Here is a 16,874-nt window from a genome sequence, read left to right on the forward strand (position 1 = left end):
AGTTTTTTAAATACCAAAAATTATGAGGGAGTAGAAGATCAAGCAATGTAGTAGGAATAGGAGACCCTTCTTTTTCGAGAATTTTCGATCATTTGTATTATTACAAGACATCAAACCAAATCCATTGAGTCGATTTCGACTCATTGTAACCCTATTACAAGATGGTCATATTTGAATATTCGCATATTCAATGCAAATAGCTCTTGATGAGACACTCCTGAGTCTTAAAAGCTTCCACAGAAGTTCCAAAGCTCCCCCATATAAAATTCACCTGGGCCAAGGCCAGCAAAGGGGCCCCACGATGAGGGTGACGACGAGGCCGCGCCCCAACACCCTCCCAACCTACAGCGCGCCAGGCTCGAAGAGGCGGGGCTGACCCCGGAAGGGGCGGGGCTAGACCGGAAACGCCTCAGTGCCTTTAGGGACCGGGGCGTTTCCTTTTCCGTTCGGCCGCCGAGGTAGAAGGGTCTTGGAGGCGGTCTCTGCTCTGCGGCGGGGCGTCGGCGGCAGACCCCGCGGGCCCGGTAGCCGGGCTCTTCAAGGTGGGACTCCCTGCGGTTTTAGTTCCTTCTCTTCCGAGCCCGACTCCGTGCCCGGGCCATGGCCTGCCTCGAGTCTTCCCGCGCCGTGGGTGCGAGACCGACCCGGTCGTTTCGGAGGGCGCGGGGCGGTGGCCCAGGGAACTCGTCCCTGTTGACTCGTTAACGGGCTTTCCCTCCCTTTGGGTGCCAAAGCGACCTGCGCACCATCAGTGCAGTCGCGTTTTGAGTTTCCACCTGCAAGTCTTAGGTAATCTTTCTCCATAATAAACGCCGGTTTCGATGGTCCTCGCCGCAAACTAATCGGGGGCCTTCTGTGACTCAGGTGAGCCCGACGCGGCTGGAAGGAACGACCAGTGGCTTCGTGCCCTGTGTGCCCAGTAAACCTGTATGTGCGGCCTTGAAGTTTGCTGGCTCCCTCAAGTGGGCATTTTTCTTTAATAAAAGGGCATGTTATAAAGGGGCGTGATTACCTCCTGAATATTAAGGCCACCTTACTTGACTGTGATTGTTTTGAATGTTAATAGAACACAGCTGACGAACACGGACTACGGAGAAAAGGCTCTTGGGCGGCTACTGCTTTTCGGCCCTTGTTCCTGGATGTTTCACTGTAAATTGGCTCTAAACGCTAGGTATTGAAGATGCAGTATGCGAGAAGACCCTAAAGTCTTAAATGCCTGCTCTCCATGTGGAAACTTGTGTGTACATAGAGGTGAATTTCTGGAAGTGATACAGAAGAAATTCAACAGCCGGGAGACTAGAGGAGCTTATTACCTACTCAAAAAATGAACGATTGCCTCTTTGATGAGACTTGTTGATGAGACTTTTTTTTTTCATGTGATTCACCCCCACCCCCACAAAATTAGGGATACATTGCTTCATCTGAGCCAGTTGTTAACAGCGGGAATGTGATGGCTTAAAGTGGTTTATATCTGAATATTACTGATTTGAGGCCTAAGTGGCTTCAGTTCTATTTTCATCGCTAAGTGTTGAGATATATTTGAAAATTTCAAATGATAAAATATCGGTAATGAATATAAGCTCTGAAGTGTAAGAATAAATATAAGCAAACCTACCAAGCCATTTAAAAACTGGCCTCAATACCACAACCCAACCCCTGCCTCCCATCCAGAGGTACTCACCAGCTGAGTTTTGTGTTCATCACCAGTCCCTTGGGTTTTAGGGGGAGTGGGATGGAAAATGGTTAAATTGTACCTTTGTGCCTCTAAATGTTCATTTTCTTGTTTTGAGCTTTTTAAAAATACAATTATGTAACTTTCGCAGTTTCCTTGACGCATATTTTAAACCAGTAGTTTTTATTTATCATATTGATTATGTGAAATATTTTAGCATTTCAAGACTTGAGAAAGATAAATTGTTGTGCCAGGTCCAGCTTTTGATACATCTTCATAAATCATTCCCAGTGGCTGCCTGGTTCAATGATTTATCTTTCTGGAGTACGTAGGACATGATCTGTGGCCCTGACCGTGCCCTTTACTGTACCTAAGCGTGCTTAGGCATCTTGGGACTTAATTCTGTAGGACTGTGTCCAGTAATGATGCCAACATAACATATCCCGGAACTGAAACCCTCCTAGGTTTGCCATGTAATGCTTTTAGGTGGAGGTCTGCACACTTTTTATATAACCTTTAACCTAGCTCATATTTCATTCTTGTCAAACTCTGAGGCAGAAAATCAATGGCCGGGTATTCATTAGGAACATCATGTCTTAAAAATCCATGCTGCCACAGTGAAGGATACTATAAATGTTTATACCAGTTTTCTTGGCTAAGGTAATGACTACCATTTCCAGCTTGGAAAGGTCCATTTATGGAATTCTTTAGGGTGCTGTGAATCGAGTAGATGGCAATGGATTAGTCAGTAAAATGTGGGACAACTGTATAGTTACAAAAAAAAATTTTTTTTTTTCTCTTATGAATTTACTTTTACTGTTAAAGCACAGTATGCAAACTTAGAAATGTGTAACTTTGGAAACATCATACACTCAGTCCCCAGAAACTTTACTTTTACTGTTAAAGCACAGTATGCAAACTTAGAAATGTGTAACTTTGGAAACATCATACACTCAGTCACCAGAAACTCTCGGATAATAGGTACTTGTAATTCTGTGCAGTGTCAAGGACCTAACTTGCTGTAACTTTGATATAAGCTCAGTAAAGCATTTAAGGTTGAGCATACTATCTAGATCTAAAACCAGAATATAGAAACTTTTTTAGCATTTTGGAGATTTACTTTTCACAATAAGCCAGAAATGACCAAAGGGACTTACTCAAATCATTATAGACTTTTGGGCTTGTCAATTTTGGCTACCAAAATTAAGCAGCAAGTATATTCCTTTATTCTGTTAAGAGATGTGTTGAACAACAGATAGAAAATTACTCCTTTATAATCTCAATGCTGGTAGAGGGGTTTGGGAGTCAGGAAGGTTGATGAAGTGTGATTGTTTATGGTTCTTAATAATGAGTAGACCACTCCTTACATATAAGGTGCCAAACAGATGTGAACTACAAATGAGAATCACAAGGAAATATTTAATTTCCAGATGCAGCAAAGCCTGAGTTTTGAAGATGTATAAAGGTCACCGTGATAAATGTTTTCTGAAGATTTGTCAAAGAGAATGGCCATGAAAAAACTGCTAGGACCATAACTGCATGTTTCAAGTAGAAGCAAAAGTTACATGTAAGTTATTGCATGTTTTGGGGGGGTATTGTACCTGGAGAACAATACCTGAAATGTGTATTTTGTACATAGATAGGCTTAATAACTGGCACAATGATGATTTAAATTACTTTTTGCCGTTTACCCATCTGAGGGTTTCTTTGAAGAAAATAATCTTGAAACTGAGGTGTCAGTAATTTATATTGATTATGTGAATTATTGAAGTACGTAATTTTTTATTCAAGTTGGTGAAATGTTCTGTCTCCTCAGCATATAGGTAGCTGTGGATGAATGTTCAGGTCCTTAACCATGGTATTTAAGAATTCTTCATTGCCTCAAGTTAAACAAGCAACCAAGTAAGCAATCACACCCATCAGTAGTTCATAGGTACTGATAAACTCTAGAAGGCTGAGGCCGTTTTCTCTTAAAAATGCCTTTGCGTGTGAGGGGTCTGATTTCCTTTTCCAAAGGTATTTCATTTTTTAAGTGTAGGATGCTTTCTACTTTTGGTTTCTGATTTTTGTGGTTTTTCTTTTTTTGAGGTGTGACATATAACATTTTGGGAAGGAAAAATGAAGACTTGGTCATGAAGACATGAGTAGAAGCAAGTGAAGAAAATATTTGACATTGATAACCTTATTTCACAATAATATGTAGAAAATACGTGTTTGGATGCTTCATATCTTATTTGCTTGGCAATAAAGTTTTTTTAAAAAATATATCTCAGGTCTTTAAACAGCTCCATTCTCATAGTCATTAGTCAGACTTGTTTATAATGTACTTTGAGGATATAATGTTTTTGTCAGTAACAAGCTCCTTTGTAGGTGGTGATTCTCTGGAGAGGTCCTAACCACTCCATACTACGTAACTAAAAAATCTTTATCTGGCCTCCCCGTAAAAACCTGCTGTCATACCTGAAAGACAGCTCATTGAAATATTCTAACCCTATTAATTTTGAATAGCAGTGGAATTGCCCATTAGTAAAGGTTTTTCCTTTTGTAACCTATGCACTAAGAACAGAATTGTAATATGTAAAAAAAAAAATTGTTTTTAAAAATGAGCTTTGCCTTCTGAAAACTCAGTAGCTGTATAGTCCCTGACACTATTAGGTATTCAGTAAATACATGTTGAATGAATGACTAGGAAATAAAATAGTAAATTACTTGTCGATCTTATAGAGAGTGAGTGGGAGAACTACCCGGCTTAGGATTAAGCTCTGCAAAGTGTCAGTTTCAAAACAATTGAAGCACGGTAATATCTTGTTAATAAAATTGCAGTTTTGTAATTATACTTTGCTTTTGAATAAGAATATTAAAGATTTAAAGAAGTGAAAACCAAAAACAATTTATAAGATAAGTATGTTTTCTACTGATGCCCCTACCTTCAGCAGATAAATAACCTTCTTCAAAAATGAAGACTGGGCTTGCAATTTTTCTTCCCCCAACTTTGTTCCATTCTTGTAGTCAGTTAGATTTAAAGAGCCAATTCATAAATTACTGGCTTCTTGATTCAATGCGAATGATATTTTTCATTTAACCTGGCTTAAATATAGGAAACTTGCAAGACTTTTCCTGACTTACATATTCAGAACTTTTAAAACTTAGAATATGTTTATAAAATGCACGTGACACTCTAAAGTCTAAAAAGTCATAATTTGTAAGTAAACATTCTAGTTTAAAGTGTTATTGCCATCTTGCGACAAATTGAGTGAACTACATCATAAAAGTATTTTCACATTGTTTTGCAACATGCTTTGTTCTTTTATGTGCTCACCACTGGTAATGCTTGGCTAACCTGAAGTTTTTTATTTTCCTTGGCAGTTTTTATCATGTTATTCTAAGTTTTAAGTTTCTCTTCAGTTTTAAAAATTCTACTATTGGTTTTAGGGGTTTGGATTAGTTATTCCCCTATTTGCCATTACTTTTGAGGACATCATAATCTTATTTTTTTTAAGGCATTGTAATGTACAGTTTTACTTTAAGCATTACTTCAAAATCATATTCATACACTCAAACTTTTTTCCATTATGTAAATAGGACTGAAGAAAACCATTTTCCTCAGATTGCTTATTCATCGCTGGAGAAAATAGCTGGTCCAGGTCCATACGTGGCAATAAACTGTTGGAGCTGCTGTTGGCACTGAGTCAGATAGACATCCCTCTGCTCTAAGTATTCTTCATTATACAGTTCAAATGGGAATACTGCATTTGGAGCAACACAAAATACAGTGGCCCCTAAATGAAGAAGGAAATATAGTGTAACTGGGTCATGAGAAATACTTCTTAAAATGCAAAATATAAAACCACATTTTCAACCAAAATCTGTAATGAAAGTTGGAAAATTAAGTCCCAACCTATTCAGTACAGTTTTTCAATAGTTATTATTTAAAGCTGACTTTAATTTAAAACTAATGGCTCAGTAAATGTGCACATACCAATGTACCAGGACCAATGGAAGAAAGATGTGATCTTTAAACTTTAAAGTTGGCAGACTTTAAAATTTGTGATCTATTGAAGCATTCATTACAGTTTTGAAGCTGAGAACTGATGTGAAGAGATGGTAGAAGTAGGGAAAGAGGTATTGGAAGATAGGGAAACATCTTTTTACCTGATAAAGGCTAATGAGTGATCCAGGATGAAGACATCACCATAGTACATTTCTCAGTAATTAAAAACCATTGATAGCTGTAGGAGTCAAGTTTTTATGTTCTATATTTCACTGATGAACTGAATGAGTACTGAAATATGGCAGGCCAGCTGTATGACTGATGGCAGAGTAGACGGTTCCTACTTCCCTAGAACTGTCTGTCATCAGTAAATACTTAATAGCCTCAGACTCTTCTGTGACTGCTCCTTTCATCACTGGCGCTTACCTGAGAGTTTTTTGTCCTCTGAGGACACTGCCTTTCCTCATGGCTCTCTAAAGGGAAACTCCTTTTTCTCAGAACTCCACATACCCTAGTGTTAGAGGATAGATCCTTGCCCAATTTACTGCCCTTTTGCTGCTTCCTGACCTTTCTCCTGTTACCTTGGTAAAAATCCCTCCTACTGTGATGGTTATGCAACCTGGCTTAACAAACCTTCCCTTCCATAGTGCTGTCAACAAGCAGCTCTCAGCATTTGGCTCAGTCTTCCTCCCTAACTCCTCCACTCAGTGATTTCCGCATAAATGACCTGTTTAACTCCTGACCTCCCAGCGTCCCAAACCTTTCTCCATTTCGCCAAACATTCCCATAGCACGTGAGACTGACATCACCACAAACTTATCTTCAAAACCATCAGTTCAAGTGTCCCACTCCCCTGCACTACTTCCTGTAGTGTGCCAAGTGTGCCAGGTCTTCATTTCAGAGACCTCTGGTCAACTCCCTCTAATTGACTTTGCTCTCTAACCAAGTTAAGGGTCCTTCCCTTGGAAATCTTTCCACTCCATTCCCCTCTACAACATTCCACCACACTCACCTAATAAAACCTCACCCCTGCATGAAGCTGGCTATTTGTGCCTGCACTCAGGCTGCTAGGCAGAAAATGAATCCCAATCAACCTTGGATAGGCACTCACTGCCTGGCAAGCCTGCTGAGTTCTTCCAGTAAACTTGCTCTTCTCTCCCTTGTAATGACTATTATATTCCAGTCTTCTCCAATCTTTCATCTTCAGCTGATGACTTTGAGTGGTATATACGATGGAGCCCCCCTCACCTTCATATAGCCAAATTTACAAACCACCTTGCACTGTATCCATTTTCTTCCCTTCTATAAAATGAGTAAATGACCGTTCCCAGATAAGCTCGGGTTCCATGCCCTGCCCACTACCTTTTTAAGGATTCACTCCTTTGATCTTCGCCTTTCTGTGGTAGTAGGTTTCTCTGTACTGCACATAATGCTTTAAAAGTATCTTCTCTCGATATATCTAGCCTTTTCACCCTATTTTTTTAGATGAAGGTTTACAGAACAAACTAGCTTCTCATTAAACAATTAGTACGCATACTGTTTTCTGACATTCGTCATAGACTCTAAAACATCATAAATTTACAATCCATCTCCCTAGGGGAAAATGTGTAAAGCACACACATACTCAGATTTGTGTACAATTTAGGGATTCACAAACTCTTAGGAATTTCTAAGCACCCACAGATCCAAAGTCAAGAAAGCTTGATTTAGTCAATTCAGTGAATCTTTGGGAAAGATTACTATAATGTAAATTTAATTTAAAAGCAAATTAAACACTAAACACGTGTACAGAATCAGTGTTGTTACATTCTTTAAGTCCCGACGTTGGAACCAAAGTTTGATTTGAAGGAAGATGCCTCCCATCAAAAGCAGTGTCTCATCTAATTCAGCAAAGAACTTTGTGAGAATAACTCTCCTTACCCATAAGAGCCTTTTTCTGTCTCTATTAGCAAAACCGTTACAAGCTCCACTCATTTAAAATAATTAAATGCTGTAGTCATAGTACTAAGGCTAGTGATTCAGGGAAGGTGGTTATGCAAAAGGACCACATTTTCTTTGGCTATGTGCCTAACCCTTGTGGGGGACTGCTTGGCAATCAAATGTATTTTTAAAAAAAGCAAATGGAGACCCCGATGGCATAGTGGTAAAGAGCTATGGCTGCTAACCAAAAGGTCACCAGTTTGAATTCACCAGGCGTTCTTGGAAACCCTATGGGGCAGTTCTACTCTGTCCTATAGGGTCGCTATGAGTCAGAACTGACCCAATGGCAAAAGGTTTTTTAATTAAAATGTCTTCATATATTGCATTTAGAATCTTTTCAGAATTCTTCAAGCAATGCAAGAGTTCAGTTATAGAAACAACCATGCATAATAAGAAACTTAATATCCAATAACGATAACATTACCTATAAATAGTAAATGTTCAAAACCAAACAGGCAGGCCTCACCTGACAAAGGCTTATTATTCTTTAAAATAATTTAAAAAATATATGTAGCACTTTAATAGACAAGAGTACTGAAGTTTAAATAAAAATATTTGTAGTGATCATTAGGCATGTAATAAATTACCATATTTTAATGTGAGCGATGTTTCAAATAATAAGGTTGCAATTAGCACATCTTCTTTAAGCACTTTATTCCTTAAGTTCAGTCGAGCATGTGCTTCAGATAGGGAAACTCTAAAAAAAAAAAAAAGCCAATCAAGTGTGTAGATATAAAAATGATATATATTTGGGCTCCAAACCAAGACATACATGAACATTAGCCACACCTTAAAAAATCAACATATTCTTACTTAAAAAATTTTTTGTCTCTTTTTAAAGCATTTTTTTTGTACTAACTTGAATAGATTTTTCCAGAAAGCATGTATCCTGACAAAGAGGAGTTCCACTCTGGCTTACCATTGTCATTCTACCCTCCACCCCCACACTCCCAAGTTCTGTTCCGATAAAAATACAGTTCGGGAAATTAACCTAACCTAAAAATATTTATCTCTTAGAGACATCCTGAATGTTTTCTCCCAGTTCTTCATCCCCCTGAAGTCCTCATACGATCTTGGAATTTCAGCGTTAGAAAAAATCTTAAGATTTCAAAATCCCATCAGATAACTGAATTTCTGCTGTAGCATCCCATGCTACTCCTTCAGTCCCTATTGAAACTTTCCTAGGATTCACTGCTTCATAAGGCAAGCCATTCTTTTTTTTGTTTTTTATAATTTTTATTGTGCTTTGGGTGAAAATTTACAAATCAAGTCAGTCTTTCACACAAAAACCCATATACACCTTGCTACACACTCCCAATTACTCTCCCCCTAAAAGCCCACTCCCTCCACTCTCTTTTCGTGTCCATTTCGCCAGCTTCTAACCCCCTCCACCCTCTCATCTCCCCTCCAGGCAGGAGATGCCAACATAGTCTCAAGTGTCCACCTGATCCAAGAAGCTCACTCCTCACCAGCATCCCTCTCCAACCCATTGTCCAGTCCAATCCATGTCTGAAGAGTTGGCTTCGGGAATGGTTCCTGTCCTGGGTCAACAGAAGGTCTGGGGGCCATGACCACCGGGGTCCTTCTAGTCTCAGTCAGACCATTAAGTGTGGTCTTATGAGAATTTGGGGTCTGCATCCCACTGCTCTCCTGCTCCCTCAGGGGCTCTCTGTTGTGTTCCCTGTCAGGGCAGTCATCGGTTGTAGCTAGGCACCATCTAGTTCTCTGGTCTCAGGATGATGTAGTCTCTGGTTCACATGGCCCTTTCTGTGTCTTGGGCTCGTAATCATCTTGTGTCCTTGGTGTCCTTCATTCTCCTTTGATCCAGGTGGGTTGAGACCAATTGATGCATCTTAGATGGCTGCTTGCTAGCATTTAAGACCCCAGACGCCACTCTTCAAAGTGGGATGCAGAATGTTTCCTTAATAGATTTTATTTTGCCAATTGACTTGGATGTCCCCTGAAACCATGGTCCCTAGGCCCCTGCCCGTGCTATGCTGGCCTTCGAAGCATTCAGTTTATTCAGGAAACTTCTTTGCTTTTGGTTTAGTCCAATTGTGCTGACCTCCCCTGTATTATGTGCTGTCTTTCCCTTTACCTAAAGTAGTTCTTATCTACTATCTAATTAGTGAATGCCCCTCTCCCACCTTCTCCCCTCTTGTAACCACAAAAGAATGTTTTCTTCTTAGTTTAAACTGTTTTTCAAGTTCTTGTAATAGTGGTCTTATACAATATTTGTCCTTTTGCAACTGACTAATTTCACTCAGCATAATGCCTTCCAGGTTCCTCCATGTTATGAAATATTTCACAGATTCCTCACTGTTCTTTATCGATGCATAGTATTCTGTTGTGTGGATATACCAGAATTTATCCATTCATCCGTTGATGGGCACCTTGGTTGCTTCCATGTTTTTGCTATTGTACACAGTGCTGCAATAAACACGGGTGTGCATATATCTGTTTGTGTAAAGGCTCTTATTTCTCTAGGATGTATTCCAACAAATGGGATTGCTGGATCATATGGTAGTTCTATTTCTAGCTTTTTAAGGAAGTGCCAAATCGATTTCTAAAGTGGTTGTACCATTTGACATTCCCACCAGCAGTGTATAAGTGTTCCCATCTCTCCACAGCCTCTCCAACATTTATTATTTTGTGTTTTTTGGATTAATGCCAGCCTTGTTGGAGTGAGATGAAATCTCACTGTAGTTTTGATCTGCATTTCTTTAATGGCTAATGATCGTGGACATTTCCTCACGTATCTGTTAGCTACCTGAATGTCTTCTTTAGTGAAGTGTCTATTCATATCTTTTGCCCATTTTTTAATTGGGTTATTTGTTTTTTGCAGTTGAGTTTTTGCAGTATCATGTAGATTTTAGAGATCAGGCGCTGATCCCAAATGTCATAGCTAAAAACTTTTTCCCAGTCTGTAGGTAGTCTTTATACTCTTTTGGTGAAGTCTTTGGATGAGCATAGGTGTTTGATTTTTAGGAGCTCTCAGTTATCTAGTTTTTCTTCTGCATTCTTAATAATGTTTTGTTTACTGTTTATGCCATGTATTAGGGCTCCTAATGTCCCTAATTTTTTCTTCCATGATCTTTATTGTTTTATGTTTTATATTTAGGTCTTTGATCATTTTGAGTTAGTTTTTGTGCATGGAGTGAGGTATGGGCCTTGTTTCATTTTTTTGCAGGTGGATATCCAGTTATGCCAGCACCATTTGTTAAAAAAGACTGTCTTTTCCCCATTTAACTGTTTCGGGACCTTTGTCAAATATCTACTGCTCATATGTGGATGGATTTATGTCTGGATTCTCAATTCTGTTCCATTGGTCCATGTGTCTGTTATTGTACCAGTACCAGGCTGCTGTGACTACTGTGGCAGTATAATAGGTTCTAAAATCAGGTAAAGTAAAGCCTCCCACTTTGTTCTTCTTTTTCAGTAATGCTTTGTTTATCCAGGGCCACTTTCCCTTCCATATGAAGTTGGTGATTTGTTTCTCCATCTCATTAAAGGATGTCTTTGGGATTTGGATCCGAATTGCCTTAAATGTATAGATCACTTGTGGTAGAATAGACATTTTTATAATGTTAACTCTTCCTATCCCCAAGCAAGGTATATTTTTCCACTTATGTAAGTCTCTTTTGGTTTCTTGCAGAAGTGTACTGTAGTTTTCTTTGTATAAGTCTTTTACTTTATCTTCTTGGGGGCTACTGTAAATGGTATTGATTTGGTGATTTCCTCTTCGATGTTCTTTTTGTTGGTGTAGAGGAATCCAACTGATTTTTGTGTGTTTTACTCGTATCCCGATACTCTGCTGAACTCTTCTATTAGTTTCAGTAGTTTTCTTGAGGATTCCTTAGGGTTTTCTGTGTATAAGATCATGTCATCTGCAAATAGAGATACTTTTACTTATTCCTTACCAATCTGGATGCCCTTTATTTCTTTATCTAGCCTAATTGCTCTGGCTAGGACCTCCAACACGAGGTTGAATAAGAGTGGTGATAAAGGGCATCCTTGTCTGGTTCCCAATCTCAGTGGGAATGCTTTCAGGCTCTCTCCATTTAGGGTGATGCTGGCTGTTGGCTTTGTGTAAATGCCTTTTATTATGTTGAGGAATTTTCCTTCTGTTCCTATTTTGCTGAGAGTTTTTATCATGAATGAGTGTTGAACTTTGTCAAATGCCTTTTCTGCATCAACCGATAAAATCATGTGATTCTTGTCTTTTGTTTTATTTATGTGGTAGATTACATTAATTGTTTTTCTAATGTTGAACCATCCCTGCATACCTGGTATGAATCCCACTTGGTCATGGTGAATTATTTTTTTAATATGTTGTTGAATTCTATTGGCTAGAGTTTCGTTGAGGATTTTTGCATCTACGTTCATGAGGGATATAGGTCTATAATTTTCTTTTTCTTACGGTGTCTTTACCTGGTTTTGATATCAGGGATATGGTCGCTTCATAGAATGAGTTTGGTAGTATTCTGTCCTTTTCTATGCTTTGAAATACCTTTAGTAGTAGTGGTGTTAACTCTGCTCTGAAACTTTGGTAGAACTCTGCAGTGAAGCCATTAAGACCACAGCTTTTTTTGTGTTGGGAGTTTTTCTGATTACCTTTTCAACATCTTCTTTTGTTATGGGTCTATTTAGTTGTTCTACCTCTGTTTGTGTTAGTTTAGGTAGGTGGTGTGTTTCTAGGAATTCAGCCATTTCTTCTAGGTTTTCAAATTTGTTAGAGTACAATTTTTCATAGTAATCTGCTATGATTGTTTTAATTTCAGTTGGGTCTGTTGTAATATCGCCATCTCATTTCTTATTCAGGTTATTTGCTTCCTCTCCTGTTTTTCTTTTGTCATTTGGGCCAGTGGTTTATCAATTTTGTTGATTTTTTTCAAAAAACCAGCTTTTGGTCTTGTTAATTCTTTCAATTGTTTTTCTGTTTTCTGTTTCATTTAGTTCAGCTCTAATTTTTATTATTTGTTTTCCACTGGTCCCTGTGGGGTTTTTTTGTTGCTCTCTTTCTTTGTTCAAGTTGAAGGGATAATTCTTTGATTTTGGCCCTTTCTTCTTTTTGGTTGTGTGCTTTTATTGATGTAAATTGGCCTTTGAGCACCGCTTTTGCTGTGTCCCAAAGGTTCTGATACGAAGTGTTTTCATTCTCATTGGATTCTCTGAATTTCTTTATTCCATCCTTAACGTCTTCTATAATCCAGTCTTTTTTGAGCAGGGTTTCCAAGTGTTTGATTTCTTTTCCCTGCTTTTCCTGTTATTGATTTCAACTTTTCTGGCCTTATGGTCAGAGAAGATGCTTTGTAATATTTCAGTGTTTTGGATTCTGCTGAGGCTTGCTTTATGACCTAATATATGGTCTATTCTAGAGAATGTTCCATGTGCACTAGAAAAGAAAGTATACTTGGTTGCTGTTGGGTGGAGTGTTCTATATATGTCTATGAGGTCAAGTTGGTTGATTGTGGCATTTAGGTCTTCCGTGTCTTTATTGAGCTTCTTTCTGGGTGTCGTGTCCTTCACCAAAAGTGGTGTGTTGAAGTCTCCTACTATTATTGTGGAGCTGTCTATCTCCCTTTTCAATGCTGATAGAGTCTGTTTTATGTATCTTGCAGCCCTGTCATTGGGTGCATAAATATTTAATATGGTTATATCTTCTTAGTGTATTGTCCCTTTAATCATTATATAGTGTCCTTCCCTATCCTTTCTGATGGATTTAACTTTAAAGTCTATTTTGTCAGAAGTTAATATTGCCACTCCTGCTCTTTTTTGATTGTTGTTTGCTTGATATATTTTTTTCCATCCTTTGAGTCTTTGTGTCTCTAAGTCTAAGGTGTGTCTCTTGTAGGCAGCATATAGGCAGATCTTGTTTTTTAATCCATTCTGCCACTCCCTGTCTCTTTATTGGTGCATTTAGTCCATTTACATTCAGGGTAATTATGGATAGGTATGAATTTAGTGCTATCATTTTGATGTCTTTTTGTGTGTGTTGTTGACAGTTTCTTTTTCCCACTTAATTTTATGTGCTGAGTAGATTTTCTTTATATATTGTCCTTTCCTCATATTTATTGTTGTTGATTTTGTTTCTGCTGAGTCTCTATTTTTCCCTTGTATTTTATTTTGATGAGTAGGATAGTTTGTCTCCTTTGGGATTACCTTATTATTTACCCCTATTTTTCTAAATTTAAAACTAACTTTTATTTCTTTGTATTGCCGTATCTTCCTCTCCATATGGAAGGTGTATGATTACATTTCTCAGTCCCTCTTTATTATTTTAATATTGTCTTCTTTTATATAATAACATCCCTGTTACCCTGTTTTGAGCCTTTTTTTTTTTTTTTTAATAATCTTGCTTTTTTTTTTTTGGATTTCCCTGTCTGGGTTGACTTCTGGTTCCTCTGCCCAGTGTTCTAGTCTTGGGTTGATACCTCATGTTATTGATTTTCTAACCGAAGAACTCCCTTTAGTGTTTCTCGTAGTTTAGGTTTGGTTTTTACAAATTCCCTAAATTTGTGTTTATTTGGAAATGTCATAATTTCACCTTCATATTTAAGAGACAGTTTTGATGGATATATGATTCTTGGCAGGCAGTTTTTTTTCCTTCAATTTTGTAAATATGTCATCCCATTGCCTTCTTGCCTGCATGGTTTCTGCTGAGTAGTCCAAGCTTATTCTTATTGGCTCTCCTTTGTAGGCGACTTTTCGTTTATGCCTCGCTGCTCTTATAATTCTCTCTTTATCTTTGGTTTTGGCAAGTTTGATTATAATATGTGTTGGTGACTTTCTTTTCAGATCTACCTTATGTGGAGTTCGATGAGCATCTTGGGTAGATATCTTCTCATCTTTCACAATATCAGGGAAGTTTTCTGCCAACAAATGTTCAACAATTCTCTCTGTGTTTTCTGTTACCCCTCCCTGTTCTGGTACTCCAGTCGCTCGTAGGTCATTACTCTTGATAGAGTCCCACATGATTCATTCTTTTTTTAATTTTTCTGTTTTTTAAAACAAGTTTTGATTACCTGAAAGATCTGCCTTGAGCTTTCAGTAAGGCAGATGTGATACACATACTTGAATGATTGCTGGATTTGAGAATGAGAAAACCCGTGTTCAGTGTCTAGCATTTACTAGCTGTGTGACTGTATAAATCTTTGAATTTCTAAATCTTTTTTTAAGCTCAGCTATAAAACAAGGATAATAATAGTTTATATGGTTATTATGAGTTCAAAAAAGTAAAGCCATTTGAAAGTTTTGTGACCCACCTACAAACTTTATATAAATACAAGCTGAAATTGGCTTCACTGCAGTTTCTACACTTTGGTCCTTGGTTCTGTCTTCTGGGACAACGGAAGAAGCCTAATCCCTCTTAAATGTGACAGCTCTTCAACCATTCAAAGACAGCTCTTACAGCTGCCCCGTGTTTTCTTTTCTCCAAGTTAAATATTCCTGGTTCGTTTAATATGTTACAAGACATAATTTTCAGGCCCCTCACCATCCTAGCTGCTCTTCTCATAACCTGAGCTGGCTAATACTCTTTTTCAGTTCATTTACTACCGGTGAGATTTGACTAACAGAGTAGAGGCAGAACTAGCATTTCCTTGCTCTTGATACTATATTCTATTACTACAATCCCAAGCCTCAGAATTATTAACAACCATGTTATATACTGTTTACTCTTAAATGTAAAAAAAAAAGGAAACTTAAAGTCCTTCATACCGTTTGATATTAAGTCGTAGCCTTCTTTGCTGCACATTCATACTTGTGCTAAGAGATTGGATCTAATTGAGAACTTTACATTTATCCTATTAACTTTTTTTTTGTAGGCTAAGATCATCATTTGAGCCTGTGAAGATCTTTCCAGTTTATTTATAAATTTGATTATCATGTTCTTGAAGTCTTCATCCAAGCCCCTTCTAAAAATGTTGACCAGGACAGAATACACATAGACACTTTCAGGGAAAAGGAAGTATTATTCAGCTTCACTTCTCGAGAAAGGCAGAGGTGGTGTTATTAGGTACCTGCCTGTAGAAGTGGGAGAAAAAGTCAGGGCTTAGGACTCTGCTGAGTCGTGGTTCATTTGCTTTGCTGGTTTCATAAACCCTACTGCCACTCACAGTGTTTATTTCTGTAATTTGAAAAAGTAGAGTTATCACATTAAAATTAACTCTGCCTTTTTTTTTTTTTTTTTGATCAATATAGTCATATGTAAACTGAGGCTATGGGAGTTTAAATACAGAATATCTTTTTGCTGCAGAGAAAAACAATAAGACTTTAAAAGCTTTTAAGCTAGTATAATATGATTTGAGTATTTTAAAGATTACTGCAGAAAATGGAACACATTATACAATTCCATTTCCCATTTAAAAACATTTATTATCAAAGAGCTGGTTTCTACCTTGACTGATCTTTAGCATTTTTTTCACCTTTATGAAGATAAATATATCATTGAGGAAATAACTTTCCTAAATATATCTATCGCTTATATACCCTTACTTGATACTTCCTGCCAGTTCTTTATCTGTTTTATATTGCAATTTTTATGAGGTATTTATTCACTTAGTGGACTATTTAACTCCTGGCTCTACTTCATAATTTATTTCTATCTTATTTTATCTTGCGGTTATAACAAGATATTTACTTATTTGGTGGATTATTTTATTCCTGGTCCTACTTCATAATTTCTTTGCAGTTATATTTTAATACTATACCAAATGAAATAATAGTCTGTCAGTAGGGGACTATTTAAATTATGGTACAGCCACACACTGTAAAGCTGATGCACCTATTAAAACAGAATGAGGTAGTTCTTTATGTGCGGAGAATATGGTATGTATACCATGCATGTTTCCATTTCGGCAAAAACAATATATCCTTATGATAAAATATATATGTATATGTTTATATATTTAAATGAAGTATTCATTTCAAATATTACATATTTAAATATGTCATTTATGTGACATTTAAATATATATACGTATATGCTTGTATTTGAATCGGTAATTTCTGAAAGGACACACACAACTATTAACAGTGATTATCTCTAGGGAGTGGAATAGGGATGGGTAGGGTTAGCAAGACACTTTACTCATCATTTTATTTTAGGCTTTCCTGTTATTGTGTCCATACTTTGACAATAAAAATTAGTTTTTTTTTTTAGCTTTTCCAGAAAACAATAATAGTCTGTTAAAATATCTAAAAGTACAAGGAACAATATATTCAAAGAAG

At 37.5% G+C, this 16,874-nt stretch overlaps 1 protein-coding gene, 1 long non-coding RNA gene and 1 other non-coding gene across 3 annotated transcripts in view; 2 read left to right on the plus strand and 1 right to left on the minus strand.

Moving 5' to 3' along the window:
• The first annotated feature begins 426 nt into the window (after positions 1-426).
• Positions 427-3,937, plus strand: LOC126058580 (uncharacterized). Its single transcript, XR_007513255.1, has 4 exons — positions 427-542; positions 3,103-3,239; positions 3,489-3,574; positions 3,761-3,937. It is a non-coding gene; the product is annotated as an uncharacterized LOC126058580 (long non-coding RNA).
• Positions 3,324-3,413, plus strand: LOC126059119 (small nucleolar RNA SNORD87). The gene has a single exon (XR_007513378.1). It is a non-coding gene; the product is annotated as a small nucleolar RNA SNORD87 (small nucleolar RNA).
• A 1,347-nt stretch (positions 3,938-5,284) lies between the features above and the next one.
• MCMDC2 (minichromosome maintenance domain containing 2) overlaps positions 5,285-16,874 on the minus strand; it is a 41,515-nt gene continuing 29,925 nt past the window's right edge. Inside the window, exons 13-14 of the mRNA XM_049853759.1 lie at positions 8,231-8,340; positions 5,285-5,451 (exon numbers count right to left, since the gene is read on the minus strand). Of these exons, the coding sequence (XP_049709716.1) occupies positions 5,285-5,451; positions 8,231-8,340 (277 nt within the window). The remainder of the gene's footprint in view (positions 5,452-8,230; positions 8,341-16,874) is intronic.

Source organism: Elephas maximus, chromosome 15 (genome assembly GCF_024166365.1).
Source record: "Elephas maximus indicus isolate mEleMax1 chromosome 15, mEleMax1 primary haplotype, whole genome shotgun sequence".
NCBI classification, from domain to species: Eukaryota; Metazoa; Chordata; class Mammalia; order Proboscidea; family Elephantidae; genus Elephas; species Elephas maximus.